The following is a 16,649-nucleotide window of genomic DNA, read 5'->3' as shown; positions in this document are numbered from 1 at the left end:
TCATGTTCATCAAATTCTACCAACAAAAAAAGATTGATTGATGATCAAGTTTAATAAATAAATGAATTTTGATTAGCAGTGTTTTACCTGTTATCTTTTTAAAAATTATTCGTATATATGTCAATTACATAAAACTGCAAAAGTTGCGTTTTTTTTATAAGATAATGATAAAAACAACAACCAGCATATATCAAATTTTAATATATAATATAAGTACACGCAAGCCTTTTATTTATTAGTATAATTTATTGGAATATTTTTTCGATCAAATATTATATTTTAGTTTTGTTTTGATATTATTTTTTTTTATTTTTTAAAAAAGGAAAGGCATAGTAAGAATAGATCTGTACACTATCAACTTTTTAAAAAATATTATTTTACAGGTCTATTCTTGCAAAGGACTCACTCAACGATTCGTTTTCCTTCAAATCAAGAGACATGTTTCATCCAAACATTTCATCTCACCAAACACTGAATGTTTAATCAGATTGAGAGCGCACATTTTCTATAGTTCTTGATACTGAAAATAAATTTTTTTTAAAAAAAATCTGATCGATATGTCAAGAACTCAGGTTTTCCGATGTCGAAAATATCCAGAAAATCTCATCTTGGTGCCGCATAACCACCAAAACTCTGGAAATGAAATAATCAGGGGATGGTTAAATTATCCCTCTGCTTTAGGCATCAAATGAAGCAGATATTATCATGAAAAGACGCCTCTATGCAAACATTTGGGAGTCGAGTTGCTGAATATTTGGAAATGCATGTCTCAAAGCTGAAATATAGTCTGCCGAATTCGCCTGCAAAAACCAATCAACCAATAGTAAAACGTTCGATAACTGAGTGAGAATAAGAAAAAGAAGGCATATAGACTTTAACCTGCCAGCATTCAGATAGACTACTGGATAGACTTAACCAAACACATCATCAGATGGTAAAGATTGCGTGAACACATTCTCTGAAATTCAAACTGTTGGATACAACTTCTAGGTCAATGTTGAATCTACGTCAATGCATCTTTCCATTTTAAAGTTATTTTCACAGGAATGTACTCTGGTTAAATCTTTAAATTTACTCATTGATGAACTTCGGATTCTGCATCATCAGAGTAATTTGGAATCATGTATAATTTTGCTAAATACAACTGTTTTTTCCAGTATTTCAGACTTGAAACAATTTCATAAAACTCCATTGCATGCTAAAACAAATTGTGCAAAAGCAAGGGGAAATTACAGATTAATTTTGCATGAATCAGTTTCTTCCTTCAGATAACAAATTAATGCCTCTTCTGGCTAGCAATAGACAACAGTCAAGAGCACAAGAATCAGTGGATGTACAGTATACAACTACAAAAGTCAGCGATCAACGGCTTGAAAGAGGATAAAGAATACATATAACAGTCAGACAGCAAAAGCGCTTTATATCAGGTCCTACAGGAATCTCAACGAAGAGGGGTTCTATTACATGGAGAGAAAAATCGAGTTCGATCAAGGAAAAAAAGCAGGGATAGCATCCAATAAAAGCCTACTCTATAATAGAACCTTTTGTTGCTCAACATGTTGAATATTGAATGTCAAAATCCCGTGGGGGACCACAGGAAACAAGAATGTGAGAGGTCATTGACCTAGAACTGTTAGAACCAAGCTTAGGACCTATTGAGGGATTTAACAAATTAGGCTTGCAAATTTATGGAGCGAGGAGCAGCAGTTGCATATGCAGTTAAAAAAGAGTGTTCGAACAAGAGGATCACGAACCAAATTGGATTGTAGCCAAAGTGTACAATTAATAATATTGGCTAGAAATAGAAGTACATACACATGGATTGCGCTCGAGATATATTGTTGTGAGATTATCTTTGGCCCCACCAATTGCAACAGCTATGTCATTCAGTGATGTTATTTGATTGTCATTAAGCCACAGATCTTCCAACCTGAAATTAAACATGGACAATCAAGAAGGCAACAAATTTGATGCATACAATTTACATATTACTGTAGCATGGCTTGGTGAAACATTCGTACTTTGCCAAGTTCTCGATATCATTAATTTCTGTAAGCTTATTTGATGACAGGTCCAAGACTCGAAGGTTCGATAGAGTTGACAGGCCTTCCATTTTTGAAATACCATTATGGCTCAAGTATAATTCTTCAAGTGCAACACATTCCTAGACATCATAGAAAATCAAGAGATAAAATACTAAATGCCGTGTCATTAATTAGGGAGAGGAATTTAGGTAGGATTTCATATTAGAAACAGCAATTCTTCAACCATTACATCATATAAAGCTAATAAAAGCAACCTCAAGTCCTGTGATCGAAGTTAATCGATTACTCTGAAGGCTAAGCTTCTTAATGCATTTTAACCCACATAGATTGATTGCACGAATTCGATTGCGCCCTAGCCAAAGCTCTTGCAAAGTAGATAAGTTTTGTAAATTCTCCATTACCTGAAAATTAAACACAGGTCAAAAACAGCTAGAAAATTTTCAAAAACTAATTTAACAATGCCTAGGTAGAGAATACCCATAAGGTATGGATCCATGTAAGACTGACTGTTCATATAGAAAAGCCAAATAATTTGCAAATTGCTGCAAGAAAGTTTGGATTGCTGAGGATTTTAAAGTTCAGATACTTGAACCAACTTGACTTAACTCCAAAGCATGTTTGTTTGGAATTCAAGCAAAAACATCTATTTACGAAAGAAAGGTGAATTAATCTTGTCATATAAATCCTCATTTCCTATATTAATTTCACAAACTTTATGATTTAGAGGATTTTATGCTTTACTTAAAACATCTAATACGCTGTTGGAGGGGATTGGAAACTAGGTAAAAAGTTTTAAGAGAGCCTGTAATTTACCGTCTTATGAGATATCTAGTCCAAGTTGTTCGATAAAAGCTTTAGCTAAACATCATCGATATTTTGATTTTCCTACATGATTTTTGCATTAGGATGGCTAATTGAATTTATTATTTTAAAGAAGATGACCTAACCCGTAATTTGTTGGATCCAAGCTCAAGAATTTGCAGCTCATGGAAGTGCTCAATCTCATCCATCTTAGTAACTTCATTTTTAGAAACATAAAGTTCTTTGAGTGTGTTCGAGACTCTGGACAATCCATTAAGCGTCGAGATCTCGTTAAACGAAACATCAAAGACCAGGAGCTTTTTGAATATGCTAACATCTGGTATTTGCTTCAGCTGATTATCCCTCAATACTAGCTCCTGGAAAAAAAATTATAATATCATTTATAAAATAAGGAAAAAGTTTTGAATGAAACGCACCAAAAATCCAGTATTATAACAGCATATGTATCTGCAAACAAGCTCAAAAGGAGACCAAAGTGGGGGTTTTAGTGGGGCACATCAATTGAACATAAACAACCGGACTAAAGAGATCAATTCTAACTTTTGTTGGCGATCCTATTTTTTCACACATTACCTTCATCCAAAAATTTTACTCTTTACACATTGCCTTCATCCAAAAATTTTACTCCTTACACATTGCCTTCATCCAAAAATCTTACTCCATCCATCATATTTTGCCGTTTATCAGAAGCCCGACATTTCAATTCATGTAAGTCTACAATTATCAATCCAATATACACTAGAGAAGTTGCATTATCTATCTTTATTGTTTGGATAAGGAAGTAATAATTTTCGAATGATCGATTCTGAATTTTGATATTACATGGCCCTAAAAAATATGTCTTTAAATTACCGTAAATAAAATATTGAAAACTATGCAAATGCTCTGGAAGTTTGAGAGGGAGTGAGACAGATGTGACCGAGGGGCCCGCCCCTCCCTCTGCCCCAGTGTGGAGTTACTGCCTGCATTGGTGGTATGGAGCAGCTGCCATGGAATGTAGAATATTTTAAGAAATACCATGTAATCTCTTGGTCTAGATTGATCTCCAATTGTATTGCTTTCTGGACAAAGTTATACAATTCAATCTTCTAGCTAACTTAATATTGAGTAGAGAAAGCATGTTTGCTATACAATTGCCCACCTTTTGATGAACCTAAATTCATTGATTATCTGGATTCAAATGACCTTACATTTAGAATCTTATAGATACTTTGGCTTTAGAAAAGGCCAAAACATATATACATAGGTCATGTGATTCTAAAAATAAGCTGCGGTCAGACCCTATTATTTGTCCAGGCTTTTAAAAATCATTAGAAAGCAAAAAAAAAAAAATAAAAAAAAAATAAAACAAATCAAGTTGTCAAAAAAAGAAAAGAAAAGATTTTGAAATTTTTACTTTCACTCAATACTCAGTTAATCTATACAAGCCAATCACAACAAACTTGCATAAGCGCAGAATTCAAAACTCGGCTTAAAATTCAGTCAATTATTCGCCAGATAACGGGACTCAATTATATTTGGGGTAATCAAAATAAATCCTTACTTGGAGGCCAGAAATGGAGTACCACGTGGAAAGAGGACGGACACCATCATCGTTGAAAAGGTTCTGGCGAAGAGAGAGCTTCTGGAGGCTAGAGAGATTCGAAATGCGGGGGATCTAACGAGGACAAGCGGTTCGCCGTGAGGTCTAATTCGGTCAGACTCGGTGGCAGCACCACGGAGTCCAGATCGCGGAGCTGACAGCTCGTGAGGTCAAGAACAAGATTATTCGACGGCGAATCATCGCCATCATCCGAAATCTCGTCCGGGGGCAGATTCCAAGATTCCATGATCAGTGAGGATTGGTTGATCGGGAAATGAAATGGAAGCCAAGTCGGTTTTCTAGGGAACGACGGCTCCGAGAGGATTGAAATAGCCCGTTTGATGGTAAATCGAATTCGGAATATTATAAATATTTTTGTATGAGAAGAAAAATGGAATGCGGATAATCGTGCAATGAATGTTTATATAATTTTATTTTAGTTTCATAAATAAAGAGAATTTGTCATTTAAATAGAAATTACGGATAAATTTTATTTCCATCATGCCCAACTTTAACATTGTAACAAATAAACAATTTCCTTTAAATGATTTATACATATAGTCGATTTTGAGATCGAATTGTAAGACATCAATCTTAGTACTTCAAAACGGCTTGGAAAAAAGTGTCTATGATTTTTAGAAGATGATTTTGATTTAGGTGAGTGTATTTGTTATAGAGATTTATTGACTTTTTTTAAATAAAATATTTTGGTAGAGTTCATAGATTTCTAATGATTATTTTGATTTAAAAGGATTAATTCATTAATTTTTTTAAAAAATTCAAAATATTTTTTTTTGCATATCTCAATGCTGAAATCAAAACCAATGTCCCTCTGGAATTGATAGGAAAAATCAGCGCCTTTAATTGTGCTTGTATGCACAAAACGCACGGCAACCACAAAGCGATGAACAGAAATACTATGTAACACGAAGAGATAATGCCGATAACCAAACACATTATGAAATAAGATGAGGATCGAGGGAAATGGATATAAATCATGAATTATATTTAATGGACACATTATTTTATTCATCCTCAATTTTACCCCTTAAGTCAATGTACTGGTCGAGGCTCAAAATGTTGCACAGAAAATAGTGAATAACATCTATACAAACTTCACTCATGTTTTTTTGACAAGATTCTTGATCATCCAAGCTCCTACATAAAGAGATACATTACTTCCTCATTTAAAGTATCACAAACTTCGTGGAGTCACGCACATAAGTGGATAAGATATGGCAAGAATGTCAGAGACAAACAGCTCAACAACGTAACTAAGATAGAGAAACAGAGGCCATCTTGTTTCTGGATGTACCTGCATTTTCAGCAAGTACACGTTAGCCGCCACTTATAGGAGGAATGATAGCTAATTCATCTCTGTTTTTCACAACAGCGGACTCAGGAGTATATTCCTCATTTAATGCAAGGACCATACAGCTACGAATTTCTTCCAGGCTAGGATATTTAACAATAAGCTTGTTCAAGCAATCATGAGCAGTGCTACCAGCTGAAACAGCCAGCTGCATCTCGGACACTCCAGTTAGATCTCTTGCTCGTGCAAAGAACAAAACCTTGATCTCCACAGAATTATTACCTTTTTCCTCTTCTTCACCATCAATCTTCTCAGAGATATTTTCCCTTTCCATACACTGCCAAGTGCCAGGAACAATCAGTAGATCTATATTGATATATGACAGATCCGGCCAAGTAACAGCTTTATATAGCCTAGCATAAACTAAAGGTTCACAAGTATTTATGTGACTCGAATGTAAGAGTGCAAATGAATTACATCACTTTGTGAACCTTTTGAGCTGGCTCGAATATTATTCGATTTGTATTCAAAATTATAATAACCGGAGCCGAGCTAAAACATATTTAAATATTTATCAAACCACATCTGAGGTCAGATTGTTCGATAATTCCAGAATTGCTCAAGCTTTAAGATACTCTATATTGATAATGACATATACTTGAAATTAAAGGAGCTCGTGAGCTTAGGCAATAATTTTAGACATTGTTCACATTTCATGATTAATAAATTTGAATCCAAAGAATCGAGCTCAATTTCAAATTACGCTTAAAAATAAGCTAATTTTTCATGCTTTGGTTCGAGTTTCGAACAATCTCAACAAAATTTTAACTTTATCACAAATATAGAAATACAAGGAGCATTTGGTTCAATTCGATTCATTTGCTCCAATACTGATCTGTATTCCAATAACAAAAAGAAAAACATGGTGTACGGTCGGAATTTACTGTCCACTAAAACAAACAAACAGAAAATTAGAAATAATAAAGTTAAAGATGGGAGAATGCATAAGCTACCGAGCATATGGAGCTTCTTCTTGAACAAACATATGATGGACAAAATAAATATGCATGTTGGAATATCACAAAAGAAACATGAAAGCCAGCAAGTAGCAAACATACTACGTATCATTTAAAGGCAACTACTTTCTCCGATACTTTACCAATCAGTATTCTGCATCGGTACAATCATATGTTTCCACTGTCTACCCATCTTCATTATGTTCGATAGAACCCACACCATAAGCAAATAAAATATTCATGCAGACAGTACATCAAACAGATTCCAGGCAATCCGAGAGAAAAAATCCCACATACCAATAAAGATTCACGCAGACAGTACATCAAACAGATTCCAGGCATGCCGATAGAGAGACAAACAACCCCACATACCAAACTCTTTATGTCTAGATTACAAATATCGATTACCTTCTAAATACAAGGGCCAACGTATATCTTGAAAACGATTTCTGATTTCACAATACCCTTCGTTTGAAGATCAAACAAAAACAAAAGTGGGACAAGGTAATAAAACCCAGCGAAAGAAAATTGGCAGGAGATGAGGAGAGATCTATATACACCAGAGAATGGAGGTGTGTCCGTGTGAGAGAAAGGAAAACGAATCTTGCTGAAGATGAGCTTAAATAAAAACAGATGGTGTTTACCTTTATTAAAAAGAAATACTCAACTAAATGTTAACAAAAAATATACATAATTCACTAGATATCATTCTATAAAATATATAATCTAAATAAAAATATAAAAAATTATTGATTAATTATTTTTCAATCTTTTCTATTTGATTTTGGTTTAAATCAAATTCTATAAACTTCGATTTTAACATTTATATAAAAAAAAAATTAAAAATCGATTTCAGTTCGATGTCCTAATTTTCGGTTTGGAATTCTGATTTGAACACCCCTGTTTTCCATAAGCCATGGCATCCTATTTATGGGCCAAAATTAAGCTTATGATGTTTTGGGATGTCGATGGGAATGTCCTGTCGATCTAAACAATTTTTATCACCTAGTCCAGATAATGAAGTAGTTGCATAATTAATTTGGTCAGAGCAAGATTATCACCCCAAATTCGGAGGATCTAAATGCTGTGGTAAGAAATTTAGAAGTATGGAGGACTATTTTGTAACGTTATAATTAAAAAAACGATAGGCACCAGTGACAATTTTACAAATTAGATAACATATATGCTGTTCTTTTTCTCTACTCCAACATTGTTACTGTTAGGTTTTGAAGATGTGATGAAAAGTTGGACCCATAATCCATTCCAACTTGGAGGTCGACAAGTTTGCTAGATGGGCGAGCTGGCAAACTGCTTCTCTTGCTTCCTTGTAACCACACTCGGAGACAACACAAGGAAAGTCGCTGTAAATGGTTAACGTGTGGCAAAGAGACTTCGATATGTGATTGCATAATATATATATATACTACACAAGGAGGTCTCTGCCTACGCTAGCGTTGAATCTGTGCGTGTAAGCACACAAACTTTCCTACTCTTGTTGTTTCATGTGGACAAACTTAGGATAGTCAGCGGCTGCTTTTTACTACTTGCGAACCTGTGAGAAAACATCCGGCTGAAGTCCTGGAAAGTGCATATGCTTCCTGGCTCAAGGGTGTTGAACCATAATTGGACTGCTCCCTTGACTCTTGAGGTATTGAGAAAACCATGCATTTAATGGGATCAATATATTGATGTGGTAAGAAAGCATTCTCGAACCGAGCAAGGTGCTCCTCTGGATCTCCCTTGCTGGATATGTTTCCCTTCCCGGATATGTTAGGATAGCTGAAACATTGTGGTAGCTCGGCGGCTAGGACTTCGAGCGAGAAGGGAACAACTCAGGGTGATGGACGAGGGGCAACCAAGCGAGTGCTCCGTATACATTCCATATCTTCTCGTAGCTTTCTGACTATTCTGTTGATGCGGAGGATTATTTACTTATTTATGGGCCATGACTTTCTCTACGGTGACAATGATCTGTTGAGCAATTTGGGTTATGTTGAAACCAGGTGTGCAAATATACTAGTGCTTGTGTATTAACTTATATTTATAAAGCTGAAATTAAGTCCATTATATAGCAAGATTTCTAATTATATTTGAGTTGATCTTATCATATCTTTAATAATTTACGAATTCTAATGAGACATCCCTATTTCCTAGGATTATTTCCTTACCCTAAGGCACCGTTTGGTTCGTGTGATAGCCATTTGGTTCGTGTGATATGATAAGCAAATAATATATAATAAGAGTGATTATAAAATAAAAATTAAGGATAAACAACACATTATGATAAATTATATGATGTTTGACATGATTTTAACTTACTTGGTTTTTTTTGTTAATTATTTGCTAAAATGCCTTCGTCATATATTAATAAATAATATATTCATAAAGTGATTGAATAAATAAATAAAATTTCTAGAATTAATTGATTTTAAGAAAAATTTAAATTAATCACACATCATCCATTCTTTATCAAAGGAGTATATAAAGCAAAAATTTGTGTGAGACGGTCTCACGAGTCGTATTTTGTGAGACGGATCTCTTATTTAAGTCATTCTTGCAAAAGTATTACTTTTTATGCTAAGAGTATTACTTTTTATTGTGAATATCGGTAAGGTTGACTTGTCTCACAGATAAAGATTCGTGAGACCGTCTCACAAGAGACCTACTCATTATATAATTAATCACCAACAAGAGGATAATAATGCATACAGTGCGGGCAGGGTGCGAGTTGAACTGACCTATCACAATCTTAATCATGCATACCAAACACATGATAAGTGAAAGATTAAAAATCAATTATCTCTTATCATGTACACCAAACAATACCTAAAAGATTTATCGACATCTTGAATGACAAGGAATTCGTGCACCGCGTCATTATATCGAGTCTGGGTGGAGCCTCGCTTAGATCGGGTGTGCAGGCATTCTGTGCCGCCATACTCAGCCACGCCATACCGAGGCAAGTTTCCCGAGCTACAATATCCGAGGCATGTTCCATTCGAATTCAGGATACAGAATGAATATCAATAACATAGATTTTTTTTTATATCCATTTATGTTTTATAAGTTGAACGCATGATAATGTAAAGTCGTTCGAATCCAATACTCACAATTAGAGTAACCGAACCGAGATATTTATCCATAACCGAGTCAATTAATTTTCATAACCGATTAAAACCGAACCGAATTAAAATCGTTTAATTTGGTCGGTAACCGAATTAACCGATTAGCTTTAAAAAAATTGTGATTTATCTTTAATTTATATATATAATTTTTCTTGAACATTACAGTTTACGCAAATACATAAAAATATAAAATCACACACATCACAAATGTATAAGTTTTGTTTGAATACAATTAATACATGTTTTTTTATAAAATAACATAACATGGACGGGCATCGCCTCGACCGGTGACAAGAGATGGGTGGGCGACAGATGAAGTAAAGAGTGGATAATAGAGAATTGAGAAGGAGAAAGCCAATGCGTGTAGAATTATATTAGAATTAGGGTTGATTTTAAAATTAAAATTTAAATATATATAAAAATTGATAAATAATAAAAAATTATTAAATAATAGTATTTATTATATTTGTTATTTAGGTTAATCAATTTCAAAATTTTGAACATTGTAACCGAACCGAATTAACCGATATCACCGAATTTTTTAATTTGAAAACCGAATTTCCGAAATAACCGAACCGAATTTTCGAATTGGCTCGATTCGGTCGATTAATTCGATTTAACTGAAATCTTGCTCACCCCTATTCACAATCAATTTATTTATTTTATTTGTATAAATAAATTTCTTAGATACATCCCTGGGTTTAGACTTTGAGTGAGTCTCATGTAAGACCGTCTCACGAATCATAATCTGTGAGACGGGTCAACTCTACTCATATTCACAATAAAAAGTAATACTCTTAGCATAAAAAGTGATACTTTTTTATGGATGACCCAAATAAAACATTCGTCTCACAAATAAGACCCATAAAACTGTCTCACATAAATTTTTGTCCGACAGTTTTAGACTTTAGTTCCGAACATTCGGGGTAAGTTAGTAATTTCGTTGAGATTGCGTGCAGTAGCGGTCTAGTGGACCGTGGATGGTACCACCATGTCTCGCTGTCTTGGGATATATTATATTCTTGAATCTGCGTTCGAGACGTCACCGTTCATCACACACACTATAATAATACCCGACGGAGAAGAAGAAGAATAACGAATTAATGTGATATGGACTCAACCGATAAGGTGGAGATAGCAAAGCAAGCAATCAAAGAGATAATGGAGGAGCATCAAGTCTCCGAGCACAAACCCACTGCCAAACAACTCCTCTTTCGACTGCTTTCTCAGGTTCTATATCTCTATCTTTTCTGTTCTCTGTGTGATTATCTTTGCAAGACGTTTATGGGTTTCTTGGGTTCAGATCTTCACTTGAATCTTTTCTTGTTACAAGAACTTGAATCATTTAGAAGGACGCTATATCGGTGTTCGGCTGCTTTGTTTGCTTCATGTACAGCTCAACTGTCTGTTAAAGAATTGTTCCTTTATGAATTTGTTGTTGCCTAAAAAAACAGTTGGATTCATTGCAAGAGGAAGATTCTGAGAAATTGTGTCCAGAAGAGAAGCCAAAAGAACAGTGGGATTCATTGCGAGATGAACAGGTTGAGAAATTATGTCCAGAAGTGGATAGGACAGAAGAGGAGCCAAAAGAACAGTTGGATACATTGCAAGAAGAGGATGTTGAGAAATTGTGTCCAGAAGTCGATAAAACAGAAGAGAAGCCTGGAAAACAGTTGGATTCATTGCAAGAAAAAGATATTGAGAAATTGCGTCCAGAAGTGGATAGGACAGCAGAGATAATCAAAGAGGTGAGGAATGTAAAGAGGCAGAATCTGATCACTCACTGCCTTGTGTCGACCATGATTCTGCTCACTGCAGCTTGGCAGATATCAGAAGTGTCTCTGTTATTGAAAGTCAAAAATGGATTGAGGAACCCTTTTAACTTCTTTGGTGGAATCATAAAAGATTTAATCTTGAAAGGGGCCAGACGTGAAGTAGACGGCGAACAGTCATCTGGCCAGCAAAAACCTGCTATCAAAGCCCCCTTTATCGAGCTTCCCGATCTTCCCCTCTTGGATTGGTCAATTTTCGATTCTACTGATGAAGAATGAGGTTGTTTCCACTGTTAAACAGAAGTATACGAACATAGTGGAACCAAAAAGTCTCCCATGGTTCGAGAGACCGGTATCCTCTGCGCCGTATTTTGTTGGCTTGTAATTTTTGGACGAAACCATGTTTAGTTGTAGTCTACACTAGATGATTTTCAGTTAGTTCATCTTTTGTTGAAACGAATTAGTGCATCACGATTTCTTGAATGAAGTTTGTTCAAGATAAGATCTTATTGCTTTTGGGAAAGATTTGCTTGATTAATTCTTCAAGATAAAGGATTTGACGTTTGTCTAGAATATGATTATTTTTTAAGGTTACCGTGGTTTGAGCATTTACAGAATTTGTAGTCTGGTGTATCGTACGAATTTGCAGAATTGGGACCTGAATATGTTTGAAAAAGATATTGTAATGTATTTTACAATTAAAATATATGCTACATCAGGAATAACTATCTTATTGAATCTTAATCAAACACGATCATATTTTTATTTTGTATTCAAATAAACAATCAAACACGTTTATTAAAAAATAAGAACAGAACTGGCACTTTAGGTCTAGCATAGACCCAACCGTATTTAAAAGGTAAAGTTTTTTTGGCAATACACTATATAGTTTTTAGTGTAGAGCGGTTGGGAATATTGAATGCAATTAGGTACTGAATTCATCGATATATTTTCATTATTCGAAGGGAACAGAGCATTAGAAGATGAGAAATGCTCGGCAAACAAAGGTTGACAAACCATATACTGTGCGTGTTCTAACACAGAGCGACTAGAACTTCTTCATCGCTCACTAGTCATTTGAACAGAAGGAATTGCTTCTTCATTGCTCTCAACGGTCAGACAAGATGGCTTGGCCGCTCCAAAGTAGAAGAATGACATTATCTTTGATAACTCATCAGCTGTTCGGATAGCTGTAGCGAAAAATTGAAGATTCACGTACAGGCAATAGCCAAAAGCATGCAAGTGCTTGAATACTGAAAATTTACCTTTCTCACGGTACAAAATTTTTCCTGCTTCAGTGAAAATGAGTTCTGGGAAGATAGAGACTCGTAATGCAGAGACCAAATCAAGTTCCACGACAGCATCGATTGCAACACACTGTTTTCTAATGCTGATTAGTAGCTTGCAGAGAGGAAGATGTAAGCGTTCAGTGGAAAAGCTCACTTACTCTAGGTGATGGTAGCTGACAGTTCCATATGATGTGCACTGGTTTTTCTACTTCATCTCGGATCCTCTCATTATCCTTCGGTCTGCAGATATTTTTTTACAAGAATTAGTAAATATAGAGTTGCAAAAGGATAAAGCATTATGTACAAGAACTGAAAGATTTAAATTGACATCCAACTGGCATCATTAATCATCACATAATAAAAGTGTCATTCTTGACTTAAACTAACATAGATTGACATCCAAATAGTATTTAGCTAAATGGAATACCTTTCGGCCATATTTTGATAAATGGATTTGAAGAAAGTGGATATCAAATATCCATAGCGTATGTTTGGGCAAAAAATTTACATACGCATTTCAAATTCCACTTCTTTGTCTGATAATTTTTTCCACACTTTAATAGATTAAAATCACTCAAATACATGTATTTCAAATCAACTGATTTTCAAATATATTAATTTCAAAATATCTTTCAAATCCAACATACATGCTTCCAAATGCAGCCTAAAGGTATATGCTTTGTTGTCAGACAGCAACTCAATACTTAATATGGTCTCATGGTTGCATACTTGCATTAATTTCCTCCTATTCCTTTGAAGATGCAATTCTTCCTCCTTTCCAAGCTTTCAAATAATTACCAATACCACTAACTTTCAAAATTTTCTATATTTTTCCTCAATGGCACTCGTGTATTCAGTTTCCATAAATTTACTTTTTTTAGCCACACACTAAGAATGCCATATTCAATACAAATATACTTTTGCACGAGTGGATGTTCCAAAATATCTTATATATACTATTGGGTGACATCTAACTTTTCTTTTGGATACAAAGTTTCACTTCACCCAACTAATTTTGGATATCGGTTTAATTGATGAAAGAGTTTGAGGACAAACCTTTTGTAACGATTATGAACGACTAAAGGACTGATGTCCTTGAAAACAGCTTCTTCCCATTCTGCAGTGGTAATGTCTTTTATAGGACGAATATAATCATCGTCTTGCCATACTATTTCGTTTTCACCGTCATAATTCTCATCATCATCCTTTTTTACATTCTTGATGCTGATCTTGTTGAAGAACTGATTCAAATTAAATCCCCACCCATCAGCGTCCTCTGGCCAATCTGGATCCTCCTCCTCAACAAGTGGATCTTCAGCCAAAAGTTTCTGCATCTTCCTCCTCTTCTCAACAAGATCCGTCTCTTCCTCTAGATCAGGAATCCCACCAATAACTTCCCTAATCTTTTGCCTCCATTCTTTCCGCTTTTCTTCATCCATAGCAAAGGAATCATCATTTCTATCATCCTCGCTCCCACTGGATTCATCCCCTTCCTCTTCCTCCCCTCCACCAAGCCTAAGCAATTCTTCTATTTTTGAAACTTCAATGCCACTTCCTTTTCTGCCATCACCCTGTCTTCACAATCCAAAACAGAATTCACATATGTTTATAGGTATGATAGGGGGAAACTACAGAGCAAAAGGGAGATGAAAAAAGATACCCTTCGAGGTGAACACAGAAGCTTTTTTGTAAATAAGCCACCGAAAGGCTTCATTCTATGGTAGGAATCCATCTCATGCACTTCTTTCGCAGAAGTGAAGAGAGCATGTGGCCTTGAAGCATCTTGAAGAATTCCATTTCCTAAATATTAAATCAAACTGAAAGTCTGAGAATGAATTAATTTTGTAAATTTTATTGTAATGATCAAAATGCCCCAAATGCTAATTAAATATATATTCTTAAAATAATTGGAGAAATAATTAAATATTTATAATTATAATTTACATTTATTACAATTAATTTAAATATATTTATTAGAAATAAATTTGTAAATATGCATTTACTTTAATAATTAAAATAGCAATAATATTTTGAATATTAATGTTAAATAAAGTTTTAGTAATAATTATAATATTATTGTTTTTTCTTAAAATATTTGTAAATATTCTTAAAATAATTTGATAGATAATTAAATATTTATAATTAATAATTAAAATAATTATAAATATTCTTAAAATAATTTGATAGATAATTAAATATTTATAATTAATAAAAAATAGTAGTAATATTTTGAATATTAATTTTAATGTTAAATAAAGTTTAGTGATATTATAATATTATTGTTTTTTTAAATATTTATAAATATTCTTAAAATAATTAAATAGAGAATTAAATATTTATAATTATAATTTATGTTTATTAAAATAAATTTAAATATGTTTATTAGAAATATATTTGAAAATATTACAGTAATCATTAAACACAATAAATTAGAATTTAATAAATATTTATTTTCATAAAAAATAAGAGGATAAAAAGGTAATTTGTGGTGTGTTGATAAATCCTTAAAGTCCCCATATATCATGATATTCTGGAAAGGAATTGTATCACGTGTGAATTCAATCTAAAAGAAAACAGATATGACCTTCTGAGCAAAAACTATGTTTCTACCTGATTCAACCCGGGCGAAACTAATGAGTCGGGTAGGGAACCCCGGGTCAGGGATAGACCCTGAGACTTTCCGGGTCATGGAGCATATCCATGGTTGGTGCCCGGGCCAGGATGTAATGCTTTTAGGCCATGCTCACGCCCCGAGTCATAGAACTGCTCGGGACGAGGAAAGTACAACAGAAAAATCATGAAGTAGGCAGTCATTCAATAAGCCGGGCCATTAGATCACCCAGGACATGACTTCCTCGAGACGAGGAATGCCCGAGCCCTTATATAATTACTCTAGAAGCATTCTACTTGGCATCTCGATATGGGTGAAGCATTTAATACCGCCGAAAAACAAAATGTATGCAGCCGGCCTATCTCTGACATCACTGCAAGTGGTGGATAAAATCAAGTGGGCTGGATGTGACTAGCATAAGATTTGACATGTCAGAACAATAAGGTATAATCAACCACCCTACTACATTTAATACGCAAACACGAAAAACGAGGTAATCATTACATTCTCTACTATAAATACCAGGTTCTTTTACTTGCATTTATTCTCTACTCAGTCATTACTTCTCGTATTTAATACCCTCATTCTCTCTCTACACCAATCACATAGCCATCACTTGGCTACATTGGTTTTATTGCTTAAGTACCCTGCTGACTTAAGCATCGGAGTGGTCACACAATCATGAAGTACCCTCCGGCGGCCATTCATGTTGTTGTCTTCTTGTTCGCAGATCTCTTACGTCATTCAAGGAGTCACGAGATTCAAGTCCGACGTCGACTCATATTTCCTTAGATATTTTGATAGCAAACTCGGCCGAATTCCCTACCCGACTCATTAGTTTCGTCCGGGTTGCATCACTACCATTTCCAATTTCCTAATTACAATAATCAGTGATGCTCTGTCACTCAATTTAAATTACTCTTTAGCACAAGAGCAACAGCCAACTCAAGCATAAAAAAGATTAGCAAGCAATAATATCACAAGTGGCATCCATTACACAACAGTTTATAGTTAAAACGAAATACCCGATTCAGAAATAAACAGAAACCAATTCTCAAACATGAAAGATATATCA

The 16,649-nt window shown here is 34.5% G+C and overlaps 4 protein-coding genes across 5 annotated transcripts; 1 reads left to right on the top strand and 3 right to left on the bottom strand.

The window, feature by feature from the left end:
* Positions 1 to 404: 404 nt before the first annotated feature.
* On the bottom strand, positions 405 to 4,845 carry LOC140825921 (protein phosphatase 1 regulatory inhibitor subunit PPP1R7 homolog). The gene is given in 7 exon segments (XM_073187968.1): positions 405 to 800; positions 1,816 to 1,930; positions 2,022 to 2,164; positions 2,300 to 2,446; positions 2,993 to 3,223; positions 4,411 to 4,521; positions 4,523 to 4,845. Coding segments are annotated over 7 exon segments (1,002 nt in total). The 5' UTR covers positions 4,697 to 4,845; the 3' UTR covers positions 405 to 719.
* Positions 4,846 to 5,457: 612 nt separating this feature from the next.
* Positions 5,458 to 7,417, bottom strand: LOC140825920 (molybdopterin synthase sulfur carrier subunit). Its single transcript, XM_073187967.1, has 2 exons — positions 7,186 to 7,417; positions 5,458 to 6,098 (listed from the first exon to the last, which is right to left on the bottom strand). The coding sequence occupies exon 2, from the start codon at positions 6,093 to 6,095 to the stop codon at positions 5,787 to 5,789; it is 309 nt and encodes a 102-aa protein (XP_073044068.1). The 5' UTR covers positions 6,096 to 6,098; positions 7,186 to 7,417; the 3' UTR covers positions 5,458 to 5,786.
* A 3,449-nt stretch (positions 7,418 to 10,866) lies between these two features.
* Positions 10,867 to 12,268, top strand: LOC140828151 (uncharacterized). The gene is made up of 2 exons (XM_073191136.1): positions 10,867 to 11,132; positions 11,357 to 12,268. Exons 1-2 carry the CDS (start codon positions 11,013 to 11,015, stop codon positions 11,951 to 11,953), a joined length of 717 nt encoding a protein of 238 aa, XP_073047237.1. The 5' UTR covers positions 10,867 to 11,012; the 3' UTR covers positions 11,954 to 12,268.
* A 229-nt stretch (positions 12,269 to 12,497) lies between these two features.
* On the bottom strand, positions 12,498 to 16,013 carry LOC140825919 (thioredoxin-like fold domain-containing protein MRL7L, chloroplastic). Of its 2 annotated transcripts, none has more exons than XM_073187966.1 (6): positions 15,574 to 16,013; positions 14,624 to 14,763; positions 14,020 to 14,534; positions 13,122 to 13,203; positions 12,940 to 13,051; positions 12,498 to 12,864 (listed from the first exon to the last, which is right to left on the bottom strand). In XM_073187966.1, the coding sequence occupies exons 1-6, from the start codon at positions 15,650 to 15,652 to the stop codon at positions 12,734 to 12,736; spliced, it is 1,059 nt and encodes a 352-aa protein (XP_073044067.1). In that variant the 5' UTR covers positions 15,653 to 16,013; the 3' UTR covers positions 12,498 to 12,733. The 2 variants fall into 2 exon arrangements, 1 of the variants encoding a protein (XP_073044067.1); XR_012116754.1 differs by having other exon boundaries at positions 12,726 to 12,864; positions 13,118 to 13,203; positions 15,574 to 15,988.
* Positions 16,014 to 16,649: the final 636 nt, after the last annotated feature.

This window comes from Primulina eburnea, chromosome 3 (genome assembly GCF_022965805.1).
Source record: "Primulina eburnea isolate SZY01 chromosome 3, ASM2296580v1, whole genome shotgun sequence".
NCBI classification, from domain to species: Eukaryota; Viridiplantae; Streptophyta; class Magnoliopsida; order Lamiales; family Gesneriaceae; genus Primulina; species Primulina eburnea.
This window is presented reverse-complemented; position numbering and strand designations above follow the sequence as displayed.

Excerpts from the sequence above, each read along its gene's own strand:
- LOC140828151 (XM_073191136.1), top strand. The coding sequence starts at position 11,013 with ATGGACTCAACCGATAAGGTGGAGATAGCAAAGCAAGCAATCAAAGAG. Across the intron at positions 11,133-11,356 it reads TCTTTCGACTGCTTTCTCAG|TTGGATTCATTGCAAGAGGA; the intron begins GTTCTATATCTC and ends CTAAAAAAACAG.
- LOC140825919 (XM_073187966.1), bottom strand. The coding sequence starts at position 15,652 with ATGACCCGGAAAGTCTCAGGGTCTATCCCTGACCCGGGGTTCCCTACC. Across the intron at positions 13,204-14,019 it reads GTTCATAATCGTTACAAAAG|ACCGAAGGATAATGAGAGGA; the intron begins GTTTGTCCTCAA and ends AAATATCTGCAG. Across the intron at positions 12,865-12,939 it reads AATTTTGTACCGTGAGAAAG|CTATCCGAACAGCTGATGAG; the intron begins GTAAATTTTCAG and ends TTTTCGCTACAG.
- LOC140825920 (XM_073187967.1), bottom strand. The coding sequence starts at position 6,095 with ATGGAAAGGGAAAATATCTCTGAGAAGATTGATGGTGAAGAAGAGGAA.